This window comes from Staurois parvus, unplaced genomic scaffold (genome assembly GCF_062004578.1).
Source record: "Staurois parvus isolate SC_StPar_1 unplaced genomic scaffold, SC_StPar_1.0 ptg000207l, whole genome shotgun sequence".
NCBI lineage: Eukaryota > Metazoa > Chordata > Amphibia > Anura > Ranidae > Staurois > Staurois parvus.
In genome coordinates, this window is record NW_028318003.1 from 3,116,907 (window position 1) to 3,134,202 (window position 17,296).

Genomic DNA, 17,296 nt, shown 5'->3' on the forward strand with positions numbered 1-17,296 from the left:
CACACCACCGATGAGGCCTAATTTCTGCACCTTCACACCTCAAATCAGTCCTAATTTCTGCACCATAAGATTTTACTTCTGCCCCAATTCCTGCACCTTCACAGCTCAGATCAGCCCAATTCCTGCATATTCACAGTTCCTTTACCTTCACAGCTCAGAGCAGTCTCAATTCATTCAAACACAAATGCTCCTGCCTTGGGGATGGACTCGATGCAGGCTACAACCACATTAAGAATGTCTTGGAACATGCACACCTTGCTGCTCTCAATAGGGGAAATCCAAATATACTGAATGAGGAAAGAACAAACAGGGCGCACAGGCCTAGTGCATTACCATAAAAAATGTTTAATAAGAAATAAAGTAGCTTAGATCAGATTCTCTTAAAGACACAGCCTCCACTTGTACAGTGTGTAGCTGGCTAGCAGCTACTGTTCCAATCTAGGGATTTCACAGGTCAGAACAGCAACATAGCAGGCAGCTAAATACTGTGCAGATGGAGTCTGTCTGTAAGAATCTGACCTCAGCTATGTGCTGCGTGGGGACAAAGATCTCTCCTGCATGTCCTATGCCCAGGCTGTGTGCACTGCAAGATGGAAAGAGGAACTCACAGAAATGGTACAGCATCCATGGGGGGGGGGGGGGTGCATCACTGCCTAGATCCAGCCATGCCAAACACCACTCAATGCAGGCAAGCAGAGGTAGGTGGGAGGGAAACCAGCATGCTCCCTTCTGTATACTTGGCTGCGACTTTGTTGGTGTGCAGGGAAGGAAGTGTCCCATTACAGGATCTGCAGTTCCCAATAAAAGAGGACTATGTAAAAGAATACAGAGAGCAGACAAGATTGTTCAGCAGCTTTAGACTTTGCAGGATGGTTGTAGGTATGACTGCTTCCCCTGCTATAAATGTGTAGTACAACAATAAAGACCACCTTTCCACAGGATATTATCTTTGGCATGGTAAACTGCTGACATCATTTTTGATTGGCATGATCTGTTGAAATATAAGGCATTGCTTAAAAGGAGGTCTTTTAGAACTTGTACATTGTTTCTTTGCTTTCCATGTACTTCTGATGCATGAACATTATTGACGTATCCCTTTTTTGCACATATTCGTTCCCATGTCCTCTTTAATTTGGAAAAGTATACTGACTGTCTGGGGGGAATTTGTATTGAGAGTATTGTCAAAACTGCACTCAGGAGAGCATGGGATATGGTGGGTGTGGTTTTTATTGAGGGTTGTTATGCCTTGGCATTTTAGCTTTTGTATATGAAATGGTCCTAAAGTATCTAAACCCAAAAATGTAATGTACTGCAGAATACCAGTCCTTAGATATGGTGGCTGCATTTGCTTTCTTTAGCCTTCCCCTACCCACCCCCCCACCCCTTTATTTTTACCTGGAGATCCAGGCAGTAACACACTTCCTAGGGTGTCTCCACTGTGGGTGGAAGAGCAACAGAGACACCTTTGGGCAGCAGCAGTGGTAAGCTGGGTATACACTAGCATAATTCACTCAACATTTTTAATTGCAAGAAATGTTCATTTTTTTAATCATTAGTGGGGTCAAATTGTTGATTGTTTTCTACCGCAGTGACGAGACACTTTGAAGAAGCAGGATGGGAAATATTTCTCAAATGTATGAATTTCTAACAGTGTATGTAGTTTGCGTTCGCTAAAGTCCATTCATTCCACAATCGAATGCTAAAAGCAATTGAAATCTCAAACTAATGACTGTTGCACATACGCAGAATTTTCGTACAAATTTTCATTTGAAAATCTACAAGTGTATACCCAGCTTTAGACTTGAGATTTAGATGGACTTTCCTAACAAACCAACGTCGGACTCCAGCTAACACTATTTAAGCAGTCACAACAGTTTTTTTCCTTGTGGGAAATAGTTTTACATAAATGAATAAAAGCTGACTACTTTCAACACCCCTGTCAATGTGAATAGTTTGTTTCAACCCTCTAACTACCACTTTTCCTGAACTGCTTGGTCTGTTAAAGGAAGCGAAAAATAACAGACGTATTGTTCGGATCAACAAATGAAAATAGAGGAAGAAAGCCTAAAAAGGAAACCAATGCAGCCATCAGATCTAAGAATTGGTAAGCTGCCATATAATCCATTTTTGTTTTGGGGCTTAATACCACTTTAAGTTGGGCATATGGTTAGAGTTGTGTTATTAGTTTGTTTTTTATAGATTAACATTATGCAATTTATTGAAAAAAAAGTAAAAGAATAAACTTTAAAACAAGCTGATGGCACACAAAGTACTTTAAAAATCATTTTATTTTACAAATGATAAATATTTTGTTCAAAAAGGTTTCTTTTCACCTTTCTTTCATACAAAAAAAGGCATCTTCATAGAAAAAAAATATCTGAACTATATCAAAATACGTCATATTAAATGAAGGCACAGGAAGTATTTAACCCATTGTTGCCAGAGGGACCAGAAAAAGGCATTGTGTCATGTAGTACTGGTCCTGTTGACAAGGGAAGGGTTAATTCCCAGATATTCACAGTTTTTATTTATTTTATTTAATACTGGTTCTTTCAGTAAAGTCCTACTAGAGGTCGGTACCTACATTTGATAAGATACTTATTGGGTTTAAGAGAATTCATATTTGTGATAAGGCACATTAGAAGTGCTGAGAAGGTTCAGTCATTGTGCAATTAAAATAGATAAGCCTGTTTCTTCTCAACAAAAGTAAGGTGAATGTGCAGAGTCTACTTCTTACCAGATCCTAAAGTTTCACAGTACAGAAGTAACTTTAGGGAAATGCACTTGTTGGATCTCAAGAAGTTGTGGTCCTCTTTCATTTATGGGCACAATGGTAGAGATTGAAGCTACAAAATGGACTTTGCTATGTCTCTTCATCCCACAGGCATAGCTGTTTCTGGGGCACATAGAAGTGGAAGCTGTAGCCTTTTTGGCAGCTGCGGATGCCACACTTGTAAGAAGTGGTCTTGCCGGATGAATCTCGGCTTTTGCAATATTTCAGGCTGCATGGTATCCATTCCAAGCTTAGACGATATGAGCAGATGCAGGGTTTCCAATCATGAGAGCAAAGCTTGCAGGGGCGCAGAATTGGAAGTGAGTTCGACTGAGGAAGAATCTCAAACATTGATCCATCGACACCTTACAAGAAAGAAAAAGAATAGATCAAGGACTGGCATATAATCAAAAATATTTCATTAGAAAGCTTGTAATCACAAGTGGTAGATTGCCAAGAGGCTGGATTTGGGCTTTAAAAGCGTATTTCAAGTTTTGCAGTCAAATGACAGAAAACCCCACTATAGGTTTGTTATATGTTCTCATTCACATACCATGCCTACATTTTATTTATTTATTTTATTATTACCTACATATGTCTCAGGAGGAAGTGTCATGGCTGATTACAAAGTTTTTTGAACAATGTCACAGCGAGTCTGTCCCAAGTCTGTCTTCATTAACATACAATACAAGAAGCCTTTCCACCTATAGCACTGTTAGGACAGACTAATCTAGTTACAATTAAACAGGGTTAATTATGGCAAACAAAGCTGTCCAACCCCCTAATAAACAAAGACAAAATAGGATTTGTGCTTGCTGGAGGGTCCAGAATAGATCATCTTAACCATTTTCCACCCATAGGATGTCATATGACGTCCTTGGTTTGAAGTGGTTATACCAGGATGATGCCTGCACCTACAGGCATCATCCCGGCATTAAAATTTGCAGCCAGCGATTCCCTCTTCAGCAAAAGTGATTCCAGTGGCTGAATAGCCACTCTATCGCTTTTGCAGGTGGCGCAATTGGCCCCCCTCTTTCTGTTGCTTTTCCTGGGCTCTCCTGTCCAATTGCAGAGCCTGAGACGGCTACAACCAGCTGTGACAGCAGAAGTACACAGAGAGAAATAAACAGTTCCTACTTCTCAATGACCCTAGAAATGGCGAGGATTTTGTCACTTCTGTTTGGTCTCTTTGTTTACCTGACTGTTAGCAGCCAGGTAACCAGCCAATCAGACCAATTTGTGTCTGATCAGCTGCATTGGGAAGCTAGAGGAGAGATTTGGGATATACTAGATCGCAGATCTCTCCATAAAGAGGACCTGTAAGGGGCAAATGTTTTCACAAGGGATGCTGTTCATGAAAGCAATAAAGTTAATAAAAAAAAAACCAAACAAAAAAAAGTGTAAAAAAAAAAAGTCCTGCACACATATGTAAATGATGATTGCACCACACTTGTGAAGTAGAGTCGCAAATGTCAGAGTGAAAGAAATACTTTTAGCTCTAGATCTCCTGTGTAACTCTAAACTGATAACCTGTAAAGGCTGTTAAAGGGTTGCCTATGGAGACTTTTAGGCCCCATAGTTTGCCACCTTTCTAAGGACATACACAATTTTAAAGCGTTGCATGTGAGGTATCTATTTACTCATTGTAACATCAGCTTTTATATTTTAACAAACAATTAGGCATGTATAGTGTCTGTGTGCAATAAAATTAATTAAAGCTGATTTTTTCCCAAAAAATTACGTTTGAAAAACCACTTCACAAATACCGTGTGGCATAAAAAAAATTGCAACACCCACCAATTTATTCTCTAGGGCCTCTTCAACAAAAAACAATTTATAATGTTGAGGGTTACTAGTCTAGCAAAAACACTGATTTTTACATGTATAGGAGAGAAATGTCAGAATTGGCCCGGTAGGCAGTTGGTTAAAAAAGTAAGCTGCAATTTTTTGATTGTAATTAATGCTATGTGAATTGGCACATGTAACAAATATAAAACGCAAGTGTAAACCCAAAATTTGGCTGCAAAATTGGAAATACACTTTAAAAAAAAAAAAAAAATTCCTTCAAAGTGTGGAACCGCGCCTGAGGCCTTGTCGCAATCTGCATATCCTAAAACCTCATCACAGCAAATCTCACTCATGTCAGGACTACAGAAATTGGAGATCTTTGTAGTTTTATGTATGTTTAGGTTCTCCATTTCAGAAGGTTTTACATCTTATGAGAAGCTGTTAGTATTTGCAGTGTGTCAGTTAACCAGTAGATGGCATCACTGCCACGCTAAACATTCTGCTTTCTCTGTTCCAGCCAATAATTCTACAGGCATCTATGGGTAGACGTACTTAAAACGGTATGATGCAGGTATGGCAGACCAGTGTTTAACCATTCGGACCCTCACATATTTAAACTTTTACATTAAAGGAGTCCTCAGCTGTTCTAGTTGATGTATGAGCTCACTAGATAATATTGTAGCTGAACATTTACTGGGCTCTTTATTAAATGCGCTAAAGCCCCTTTCTTAGTTAAGCTGTTGTAAACTGCAATTATTATAAAATGTTCATCACCACCATGCCATAAATATTTTTCTGGAATTAAAAAGGTGTGGCCCTTGATAGCCCTTTCAAGATGTATTCCACTCATTCCAGCCCACTTGATCACTTGACAAACACATTGGATATAAGAGTCTTAAGCTGGCCATACACGGGTCGAATTCCAAAATAATTGTCTTTCAAAAATCTTTTCTGAGAATGTTCGTTTGAATTTGAATGATCGGGCATGTTGGAAATATTTTGAAAAACAAACAAATTTCAAATGATGGGAGAATTGCACGAGAAATAGAAACAAAAAAAACAAAAAAACAAAAAAAAAAACACACACACACAAGCATGAGCTGTGACCTGGGAAGAAAAGAAAAAATTCTTGGCCACAAAAATTCTTTTCTGTAGCAACATGAGGTGAAATTGAGGGCTTGGCTGGTTGAATTTCGAAATCAAATGGTGGCATCATTACATTTCAAAACGCACAAAATTTCTGATTTTATAAAGAAAATTTGTTTGGAATTCAACCCATGTTTGGCCTGCATTAGCCTTAGAGCAAATCCCCAGATACCCTACTCTGCACACATGTACAAGAGAGGAGGCCGCTTTAAAAAGGTGACCAAATCTTTTTTTACTAATCAGATAAAATTGATAAATAAAAGTTGGTGTTCCAGTCAAAAGTTTAAAGGATAAGTTCACTTTTTAGACAAAAAAATAATAAAATGGCCAATTTTTTTTGCTGGTAACAAAAATGTTCATTATTTTATTTATTAATTTGTTAGGAGCCTGGAAAGCATTTCAGCAGCAATCGGTAGGTAGATCGCTGGTGCTATGCAGGACTCCTGCAAACCTGTCAGTGTATCTGTGCTCGTACCTCGTACAGGCAGGCAGATATACTGTGACAGGAAGAATCAATGAGCTACCACAGAGCTCAACAGCCCTATGCTAATTCATTGAGAACTACAAGCTGACAGCTGCAAAGGTTGTTGGGACTTGTAGTTCATTCATACAACTCTGTGAATGAATGATGTGGCTGCGTGGGTAGAGTCACCCCGTTTTCAAAACGTGACAGCTAACTTCTCCCTGTACTGCTGTCACAGGCAGAGAGGACAGCAGGCGGCTGCGGCTGCAGCAGTGGGAGCACGTTACATGTTTCACCCTAAAAATGCGTGGAACATGCAATGTGTTCCAAAAGGTGAACTTATCCCTTAAACACCACAACACACACCCACGCTTAAAAGTAAAAACCTGAAAAAAAAAAATCATGATCTAATACAAACAGTACCAGCCCACAATTACAGGGGCAATATTTTATCCCCTAAAACTTTCCTTCATTTTATAGTCTTGTAACCTGACATTTTGTTTTTGTTTATTTAGCATTTTAACCATTTGTTTTAAACACGCTTAGCACTTGGAATATTTATTGTGACACAAAGGCTAAACAAAAAAGCTGGCAGTTGTGTTTTTTACAACCTAAAGAGTTAAGGTCACCATACACGTTACAATATGGCTGTACAATCTTTGTGGATTTTAATAAAATGAGAACCTACCTAAACTGTCCAATCAGGCAGGTCCTTGCTCTACATACTTGTTTGTAGATCTAAATGAGTTTGCACAATCATATTGTAACGGGTGGTGAGCTTTGAACTCTCCAGTGTTTTGGCATACTGTCCAGCTGAAAAGGAAACCTCCACCCAAGTCTTAGGTCTCTTGCAGGCTAGCAGGAAAACCATTCAAATTGCCCTATATTTGGATCCATCCACCATGCCCTTAAGGTGGTCCCAAAGATTTGATTTTTTTTTCTAATAAACACATCCTACATACCTGCACTGTGCAATGGTTTTGAACAGAACAACCCCAATTCTTCTCTTCTTGGGACCCAGCCGATGCTTCTGGCTGCTCCCCCCTACCAAGTGCCCCCAGGGCAAGCCGCTTGCTCTAGGTGCACTTATGCATGCTTGCTCACGAGCCATCCCTGTGTGTCTATGGGACTCACAGAGTGCGGCTCAGTCCTGCCTCCTGCTCCCTCCTCATTGGCTGTGATTGACAATGGCTCCCGCTGCTGTGTCTCAGCTAATGAGCAGAGAAAGACCTGGGAGAGCCGCTGCTCTTGTGCACATACCAAAATATCTAAAGTGTAGTCAAATTAAAAATGGTGTCAATAAAGATATGTGATCTTATAAAGAAAGTTCAATCCAAAAATATCTATTATTATTCGCTGTGAACCAATAATAAGTCCATCCATGTGTCAGTCCATAAAACAAACAGTGCAAATAAGCACCCATGGCTCACCGCTCACTACAGTCTTTGGCTGGCAGCGCTGATGTAAACACAGGACAGGCTGCGGAGATTGAGAAGGAATCATCTGCTCTGCACTCATGCTTGGAAAAAAAAAAAGCTCTTCCCTATGCATTTCTCTCATATATATATATATATATATATATATATATATATATATATATATATATATATATATATATATATATATATATATATATATATATATATATATATATATATATATACATATACATACATATATATATATATATATACACACACACACACACACACACACACACACACACACACACACAAGTGGTGCACCGAAATGAAAATTCTGGTGCCGAAACGGATACAGAAAATTCAGAATGCATGTGGCCGAAAAGAGAACCGAAATATCTGTGTATGTGGGGGTGGGGAGTCTCCAACATATATATATATTTTTTTTAACTGATGATTTTATTGCTAACACAGAGGATCAATAGTCCCCTATGCGATAGCATATAAATGACAGGTCCTCTCTGTAGGGGGGGTGGGAGGCAGTGTGTGCAAGGAGGGGACAGGAGAATTAGCTGTCATTTTCCCCCCCGAAACTTTGTTTCTTTTAGCTCGGGAAAGAAACTAAAAGGAAACTTTGTTTCTTTTAGCAGGGGGGAAGTGACATCTAATTCTATAGTGAAGAAAAAAAAAAAGCCTGTAACTACATTTAAAAATTGGCACTGACATAGTGACAGCCAGTCACTGTATACACTGCTCCTCTCCTGCCTCTCTCAGCCGTCCCCCCTCACATCTGCAGTACACACAGTCTCCTGTATCAGCTAAATTTTTCCTCTCGGCAGCTATTTTTGGCCAATATGTTTCGTTGGCTGAAATTTTGGTGCATCCCTAATATATACACAAGGAGTGTTCAAGTCAAACTGGGACTTTAAATTTTACAGGTATAAAAAGGGATGCCAACGTAGCAGTACTACACACAGCAGTAAGTGGCAAGTGTGTCCTATTACTGATAGGCAGCGCAACAGTGCGTGCATGGAACAGCATGTGGTGATGAAGTTTCTTGTAAAACGAAGGCGTAGAACCCACAGATGTCTACAGAAGACTTCAAGCACAGTACAGTGATGAGACACTTAGCTGCAGTAAAACATCTGAATGGTGTAAACGTTTCAAAGATGGCCGTACATCCATCAGTGACGATCCTTACTGAGGTGGTTCCCAGCCCACAGCAGTCATTCCTGTGAAAATTCAGCGCATGGAATGCCTGATCCTGAATAATCGACACATAACCTGTCGTGAAATTGCACAAGAGAAAAATCTTTCTGTCGGATCGGTGAACACAATGATGACAAAGTGAAGCAGGCTGTCACAGGATGGTTCAAATCTTTCTATGCTGAAGCTTTCCATGCATTAAACACTGGAATAAGTGTGTAAATTTAGCAGGGGAGTATGTCGAAAAATAAATGCAGTTTCCACTGCTTGAAATTTATAAACTCAAAAGTCCCGGCTTGACTTAAATGCCATATATATATATATATATATATATATATATATATATACAGTTGTGACCAAAATTATTCAACCCCCACTGAAATTGAGTGTTTTGGCCAGTTTGACATTGCTTTTGATCATTCAGTCATCTTGCTTACATTTACATTAAAGAGGCACTTGTAGGTCAGACAAATATAACATAACAGTTATAATGAAATAACCACAAATGTCTTTTCTGTGCTCACAGCATTATCAGTTTTATTCAACCCCCAAGTGACATTCAATCTTAGTACTTAGTACAGCATCCTTTTACAGTTATAACAGCTTTTAAACGTGAAGCATAGCTTGACACAAGTGTCTTGCAGCGATCTACGGGTATCTTCGCCCATTCTTCATGGGCAAAGGCCTCCAGTTCAGTCACATTCTTAGGCTTGCGCACTGCAACTGCTTTCTTTAAGTCCCACCAGAGGTTCTCAATCGGATTTAAGTCTGGTGACTGCGATGGCCACTCCAAAATGTTCCAGCCTTTCCTCTGCAACCATGCTCTAGTGGACTTGGAGGTATGCTTGGGATCATTGTCCTGTTGAAAGGTCCAACGTCTCCCAAGCCTCAGGTGTGTGACGGACTGCATCACGTTTCCATCCAATATCTCCTGGTACTGAAGAGAATTCATGGTACCTTGCACACGCTGAAGCTTCCCTGTACCTGCAGAAGCAAAACAGCCCCAAAGCATGATTGACCCTCCACCATGCTTCACAGTAGGCAAGGTGTTCTTTTCATCATAGGCCTTGTTCTTCCTCCTCCAAACATAGCGTTGATCCATGGGCCCAAACAGTTCTAATTTTGTTTCATCAGTCCACAGAACACTATCCCACAACTTTTGTGGTTTGTCCACATGGCTTTTGGCATACTGCAGTCGACTCTTCTTATTCTTTGGAGACAGCAAGGGGGTACGCCTGGGAGTTCTGGCACGGAGGCCTTCATTACGCAGTGTGCGTCTTATTGTCTGGGCTGAAACTTCTGTACCCACATCTGACAAATCTTTTCTCAGTTCCTCAGCAGTCACACGGGGACTTCTCTCCACTCTACGCTTCAGGTAGCGCACAGCAGTCGAAGTCAGCATCTTCTTTCTGCCACGACCAGGTAGCGTTTCAACAGTGCCCTTTGCCTTGAATTTGCGAATGATGCTTCCTAAGGTGTCTCTTGGTATGTTTAACATCTTTGCAATCTTCTTATAGCCATTGCCCTTCCTGTGAAGAGAAATCACCTCTTCTCTTGTCTTCCTGGACCATTCTCTTGCCTTCACCATGTTTGTAACCACACCAGTAAATGTCTAGAAGGAGCTGAGTATCACAGTCATTTTAAAGCTGCCTAATTGGTGCTTATTATGCTTGATTGCTGCTCGGTGACATCCACAGGTGTTTTCAATACCTGATGGAAAGCACCTGTATGAACCTCTGTTCTTCAGAGTGGTAGTCTTTAAGGGGTTGAATAATTGTGGCAATGAAGAAACCACATAAGAACCATTTACTACTGTATTACATAAACAATTGATGTCATTTTAGTTGCATTTGGGTAGTTACAACGTCCTTGTAGGATTTGATTCTGAATACAATTCCAAATGTACACTATAGTCCCTAAACCCCTTTACAGCATTGGGGGTTGAATAATTTTGGTCACAACTGTATATATATATATATATATATATATATATATATATATATATATATATATATATATATATATATATATATATATATATATATATACACACACACACACACACACATACATATACACATATATTTTTTTTTTTTTCTTCACCATGAAATACAACTTATTTGGTACATTTTTTAAAATAAATATCCTGCATGATATGAGAATATGCACGTTATTTTACACAGCACATTTGGAATCGAACTGTTTTGTTGTTTTTTTTTATTTGTTTGTTTATTACCAGCATCATTCTTCTGTGTGTGCAGCGAGTTTACAGAGAGCCACAGTGCCATCTGCAGGCTGGAGACATTGGTTTGTAAGCAAATCTCCAACCTGAAAGTGGCTTTCATAACTATATCATCATGGACCAGAAACAGCCCAGTGTAAAAACTAGAACACACAGATAAAACATTTGTGGTTTTTCAGCATAAAAAACTGTGCCTGAGAAAGTTAAAGTGGTTCTAAAGCCTGAAGGGTTTTTACCTTCATGTATTTTATGCATGAAGGTAAAAAACCATCAGTGTGCAGCCCCCCCTTCCTTATACTCACCTGAGTCTGATCCCGATCCAGCAATGTGCATGATAGCAGAGGATCTCCCAGGGCTCTGCCTCCTCATTGGCTGAGACACAGCAATGGGAGCTACTGGCTTCTGCTGCTGTCAATTGCAGTCAGTGAGGGAGCAGGGCAGAGCTGAGCTGCAATCTGTGCGTCTCCTAAACACACAGGGGTGCTTCAGAAGCAAGCATGCACAAGTGCCCCCAGAGCAACCAACTTGATCTGGGGGCACTCAGCAGGGGGGCTGGAAAGCCGGTGGGGGACCCAGAAAAGGAGGATCAGGGCTGCTCTGTGCAGAACCATTATTGAGAGCAGGTGAATATTACATGTTTGCCATTTAAAAATGAAAACATTTAGTTTGTCATAAAAACAAAAACAAAACAAAAACCCAGAAGCTTTACAATCAATTTAATCTCCAGCTTGCCAATGACTTAAAAGGACAGTAAAGCACAATAGGAATGTCCACCATTTGTCATAATGTGCAAGTATGCACAGCATCCATGCACATGATGACACACTTACCTGTGTGTGTGCTCTGTTCTGGTGCTGTGAGGTCTGAGCTCCCTGCATCTACTCCATCCCTGCCATTTCCATGTCTCTCTCTACTTCTTCCAGGTTTGCTGTATTTTTGCCTTGCCCATTGTGCACGGAGGATGTAACTCGTGTGCACGCTCACATTATATCAGTATCCAGCATTATTTCTGGCATCTGGAAGATACTGTACTGCGTATGCACCACAGTCATTGTGCAATTTAACAGGATTACTGGCTTTGCACTTTTACTTCAATTACAAGGGTGACCTTTTATTTGATCAAATCCTTGGGACATGCCAGACTGGTGAAAAGGAGAGGATCAGTTTTATACATCAACTGCCAAATTGTGACCTACCTTTCTTTAGCCATGCTCTCACATCTTCTTGCCGCGTGTAGATGGCCTCCCTGGCTTCAGAGCAGATGTTGTGAAGGTGGGAGCTGAGCTGGATGCCTTTTGTAAAATTTACCGCTACCTCCATCTGTAAAATCTCAGTACCTCTCATCTCCTCTGCCTGGCGGACCGTGTGAGGATTTTTCTGTAAAACAAACATTTCAGTTATAATAAGCCATCTGCAACACCTAACCAAAAAAAGTCAACCAGCCGGGACAGAAATATGATAACTGATGTCTTTTAAAGCTGAACTCCAGCCAAAGGGCTAAATACACAGATGACACAGTACATACATGGGAGATGTTTAACCGGTTAATGGATGTGTACTTTTGTCCCATCCATGTCTGTGATTTACATGACCGGACACCTGACCTTTCTCTGCTGTAGTCATGTAACACTTACAGGTCTTGTCCCTCCACCCCTTCCCAGCCTGGACAGTAAAATGAGAAGCAGCATACTGACAAGATCATTGTTCATTCACTTTGCTCAATCCTCCAATCAGCATATTCCTTGAGGGCACATAAGCACTGCGGCACAACTGATCGACTTCAAGCCGTGACCCTCCTTCTCCCAGTCTGAGCTCAGCTGCACAATGAACTACAAGAGGTGGATACCAAGCCAAATACAGCGCTTTTTGCTATTAAACATGTCCAGTAAAAAAAATGTTAAAAATCAAATTTAATCATAAATTTAGTCCAAAATGTATTCTGCTACATGTCTTTGCTAAAAAAAAAAAATCCCAATACATATAAATTAATTGGTTTACATGAACATTATAGCATCTACAAATGGTGGTATAGATACCTGAATTTTTTTTTTGTACTAGTTATCAGTAATTTATAGTGGGACTGCAGTGGCCATTCTGACACTGGTGGGGGGGGGGGGGAACTGTCATTGACATCCCCAGAGACACTAATACAGTTATCAGTACTAATAAAAAGCACTGACACTGTACTAATGACACTGGGCAGGAAGGGATTAACATCTGGGGAGATCATAGGGTTACCAGTGTGCTGTGTGTGTATTATTGTGTGCCATATGTGCTTTACTATGTTATGCAGAGCTATACAAAACAATGTGCAGAAGAAGCTGACATACAGGTTTCTCCCCCGTTGGTGATATACTGCGATCGCCGGTTGCGGGTGGGGAATCACTGGCCGGGACCTGGTGATCGACATGTGAGGCCACCTATGGCGGTTCGAGTATACCTTTACCACTGAAAGTGAAAGTAAATCCCAAATTTTGGATTGTTACCAGAACAGGAACAGAGGGGAAATCTTACAATTGGGACACTAGTTCTGGTGACAACCAGAGATTCCATCACTGGGGGGGGTGCGGGGGGATTTCCTCTCATTTCCTGCTGTGGCTATGGGACAGGAAGTGAAGGGAAATCTCTCCAATGGGATACAGATGACAGAAAAAAAAAATTCCAACAGAGAATTGCCTTTGTTACACTTTAAACTAAACAAAAAGAAAAAAAAAAACCCAAAACTCCTGCAAAGTAAAGGCATAATGTGCTAGTATGTATGGCATACTAGCACATTTTGAAACACTTACCGGAGAATGAAGCCCTTCAGCTGTCACCGCTGCAGAGGCTTCCATCTTCCCCCAGCCATCCTTCTGGGTTTGCGGTCTGTGGCCACTAGAATGGCCAAGCCACATGGGATTCAGGGCCGTAGCACAGAGCTCTGAAGGAACAGCACGGATATGCTGTTTCTTCAGAGCGCATGCTCCGGTGACATCACCGGCTGCTGCTCCTTAGAATATATATATTTGATATAGATATTTATTTTACTGATATAGATATTGATTTTATTTGATGTCACCAGAGTGCAAGCTCTGATGACATCACCAGCTGCTGCTCCCTAGAATATATATATATATATATATATATATATATATATATATATATATATATATATATATATATATATATATATATATAAATTTTTTTTTTAATATAGAGATTTATTTTACTGATATAGATATTTATTTACTTGATGTCACTGGAGTGCATGCTCCGGTGACATCACTGGCTGCTGCTCCCTAGAATATATATATTTGATATAGATATTTATTTTACTGACAAGTAAGCTTTATTATAAGCTTGCATGTAGGTAAAAATCACAATTGAGAGTTTACTACCATTATAAATATTTGTTTAGCCCAGGTTTTTAGCTTTTAAGTGATTTGCAGAATAGTTTTGATGCCTAGGTACCTACAATCTCCATATAGTTTTATTGGTTGCTGTGGATGACAAGAAGTTATTTCTTCAGACTTTTAGGAGAATACACGCCCCATTGTGTTCTAATTGCTATTTACCGCACACATCTATTGTCTTTTAAGGACATAATTTGTTCTACATTTGCTTGCATTTGGACATTCAGCATTCTAGGGCCAGTTCACACTTTCCATGCTCCAGGGCACATAAACAACAATTGTTTTCAATGTGCTCCTTTCACTCCACAATGCTGGTGTGTTGGGCAAGGAAGTGTAGTGAAAAAAATGTGACCCTTCAAATAAAGTAAAAAAAAAAAAAAAAAAGTAAAAGTAAAAAGTACAATGCAATAAAAAGTGTATTGCATCGCTTCCTGCCAAAGCTTGCACCAATGTGGCATTTTTCCATGCAGGCTAGTGTGAACCAGCCCTTTCACTGACAAAAGCCACAATAAATCATTAGCCTTTTAAACTACATATTGAAAATTGAATGCAAAACCTGATAAACTAAATGTTTCATAGAACAAATTTTCATCAAAAATGAATAAAATAATAATGTGTAGCAAAACAAAAATGATCACAATTTTTTTAGCCTTTCAGACAACTCTATTGTTAGAAAACATTCAATGTTAAATATAAGAGCTAGCTCCAAAATGTGTGAATTGTGGGTGAATCTTGGATGAACAAATTGACAAATAGACCCCTATACCTGTGAATGTCCTAGCAATCATCTATTCATTTAACTTTTCTTGTCTTAAAGCTTGAAATTTACTACTTTAACACTCTATACTTCTGAAGAACAATAGTACAGTAAGTATTTCTCTTCTCGCCAACACAGGAAATGCCTGTGATTCTTTTTTCAGCTTAAGAATGTTCCAATATTGGAGGACTCTTGTGTATTCACATGAAGCACCGCAGTTCTCAGACAGCTCTGCATTAACCGTTTCACCTTTGCAGAATATAAATGAATGGCTTGCGCAGAATAGTCCTGGTGTCATCCAGGTGATACTTGAAGAATTGCTATCATGAAGAAAGTTACCGATGCACAGTGGATATAAAATGTCTACACACCCGTTAAAATGTCAGGTTTCTGTGATGTAAAAAAAAAAAAATTAGATAAAGATAAATAATTTTTCCACCTTTAATGTAACCTATAAACTGTACAAATCAGTTGAACAACAAACTGAAATCTTTTAGGTGGAGGGAAGTAAAAATAAAAAAACTAAAATAATATGGTTGCATAAGTGTGCACACCCTTAAACTAATACTTTGTTGAAGCACCTTTTGATTTGATTCCAGCACTTAGTCTTTTTGGGTATGAGTCTATCAGCATGGCACATCTTGACTTTGTAATATTTGCCCACTCTTCCTTGCAAAAACGCTCCAAATTTGTCAGATTGGGAGGGCATCTCCTGTGCACAGCCCTCTTCAGATCACCCCACAGATTTTCAATCGGATTCAGGTCTGGGCTCTGGCTGGGCCATTGCAAAACTTTCATCTTCTTCAGGTGAAGCCATTCCTTTGTTGATTTGGATGTATGCTTTGGGTCGTTGTCATGCTGGGAGATGACATTCCTCTTCATGTTCAGCTTTCTAGCAGAAGCCTGAAGGTTTTGTACCAATATTGACTGGTATTTGGAACTGTTCATAATTCCCTCTACCTTGACTAAGGCCCCAGTTCCAGCTGAAGAAAAACAACCCCAAAGCATGATGCTGCCACCACCATGCTTCACTGTGGGTATGGTGTTCTTTTGGTGATGTGCAGTGTTTTTGTGCCAAACATATTTTTTTTTATGGCCTAAATGTTCAACTTTGGTTTCATCAGACCATAACACATTTTCCAACATGCTTTTGGGAGACTTCAGATGTTTTTTCAAAATTTAGCCGGGCTTGTATGTTTTTCTTCGTAAGAAAAGGCTTCTGTCTTGCCACTATACCTCATAGCCCAGACATATGACGAATATGGGAGATTGTTGTCACATGTACCACACAGCCAGTACTTGACAGGTATTCCTGCAGCTCCTTTAATCGCTTCCTGACCACCCTATAGCAGAAATACTGCTACACGGCAGCACACGTATACATATATGATTTTGTATATCCAGTTGCGGCCGCAGCCGTCAATCATCGGGTCCCAGCCGGTGATTACTTGTCGGCGCCTGGTGATTACCGAGGATCTCCGACGGGGAGGAGAACAGTTTTGTTTACTAACAAGCCTACAGTGAAGCACACAGACACCACCCCCTAGTAAAACACTCCCTGCACACAGTTAATCCTTTGATCGCCCCTCATGTTAACCCCTTCCTGCCCATTGTCATTAGTACAGTGTCAGTGCTTTTTTAGCACTGATCACTGTATTGGTGTCACTGGGATGTTAGTGACACCAAATCAGTTCCCCCCCAGTGACAGAATGTTCGCTGCAGTCCCGCTATAAGTCATTTGATTGTTGGAATAAAATATAAAAGATGATGTTATGCCTAGTAAATAGATACCAAACATGACATGCTTTAAAATTACGCATGCCTGTGCAATAGCGAAAGGTACATACATTTTTAATATCAATAGGCGATACTTTAAAAGCCTTTACAGTTCACCAATTTATATTTACACAGGAGGTCTAGTGCTTTAATTACTGCCCTGAGACGTTCGTGTTGACACCGCACATGCATGGTGCAATCACTGTTTACATACCGGCACGGTGTTAAGGCTTGTGCACGCAGGGGGGGGGGGCGAGGGTGCTTTTTTTAAAAAAATTTTACACTGTCCCTTTCATTTTTTTTTAGCACTTTTATTGCTATCAGAGGGAATG

The 17,296-nt window shown here is 40.0% G+C and overlaps 1 protein-coding gene across 1 annotated transcript in view; it reads right to left on the reverse strand.

The window, feature by feature from the left end:
• Positions 1 to 2,270: 2,270 nt before the first annotated feature.
• OAF (out at first homolog) overlaps positions 2,271 to 17,296 on the reverse strand; it is a 70,431-nt gene continuing 55,405 nt past the window's right edge. Inside the window, exons 4-5 of the mRNA XM_089678558.1 lie at positions 12,236 to 12,416; positions 2,271 to 3,138 (exon numbers count right to left, since the gene is read on the reverse strand). Coding sequence (XP_089534684.1) covers positions 2,864 to 3,138; positions 12,236 to 12,416 — 456 coding nt within the window. The 3' untranslated portion in view covers positions 2,271 to 2,863. The remainder of the gene's footprint in view (positions 3,139 to 12,235; positions 12,417 to 17,296) is intronic.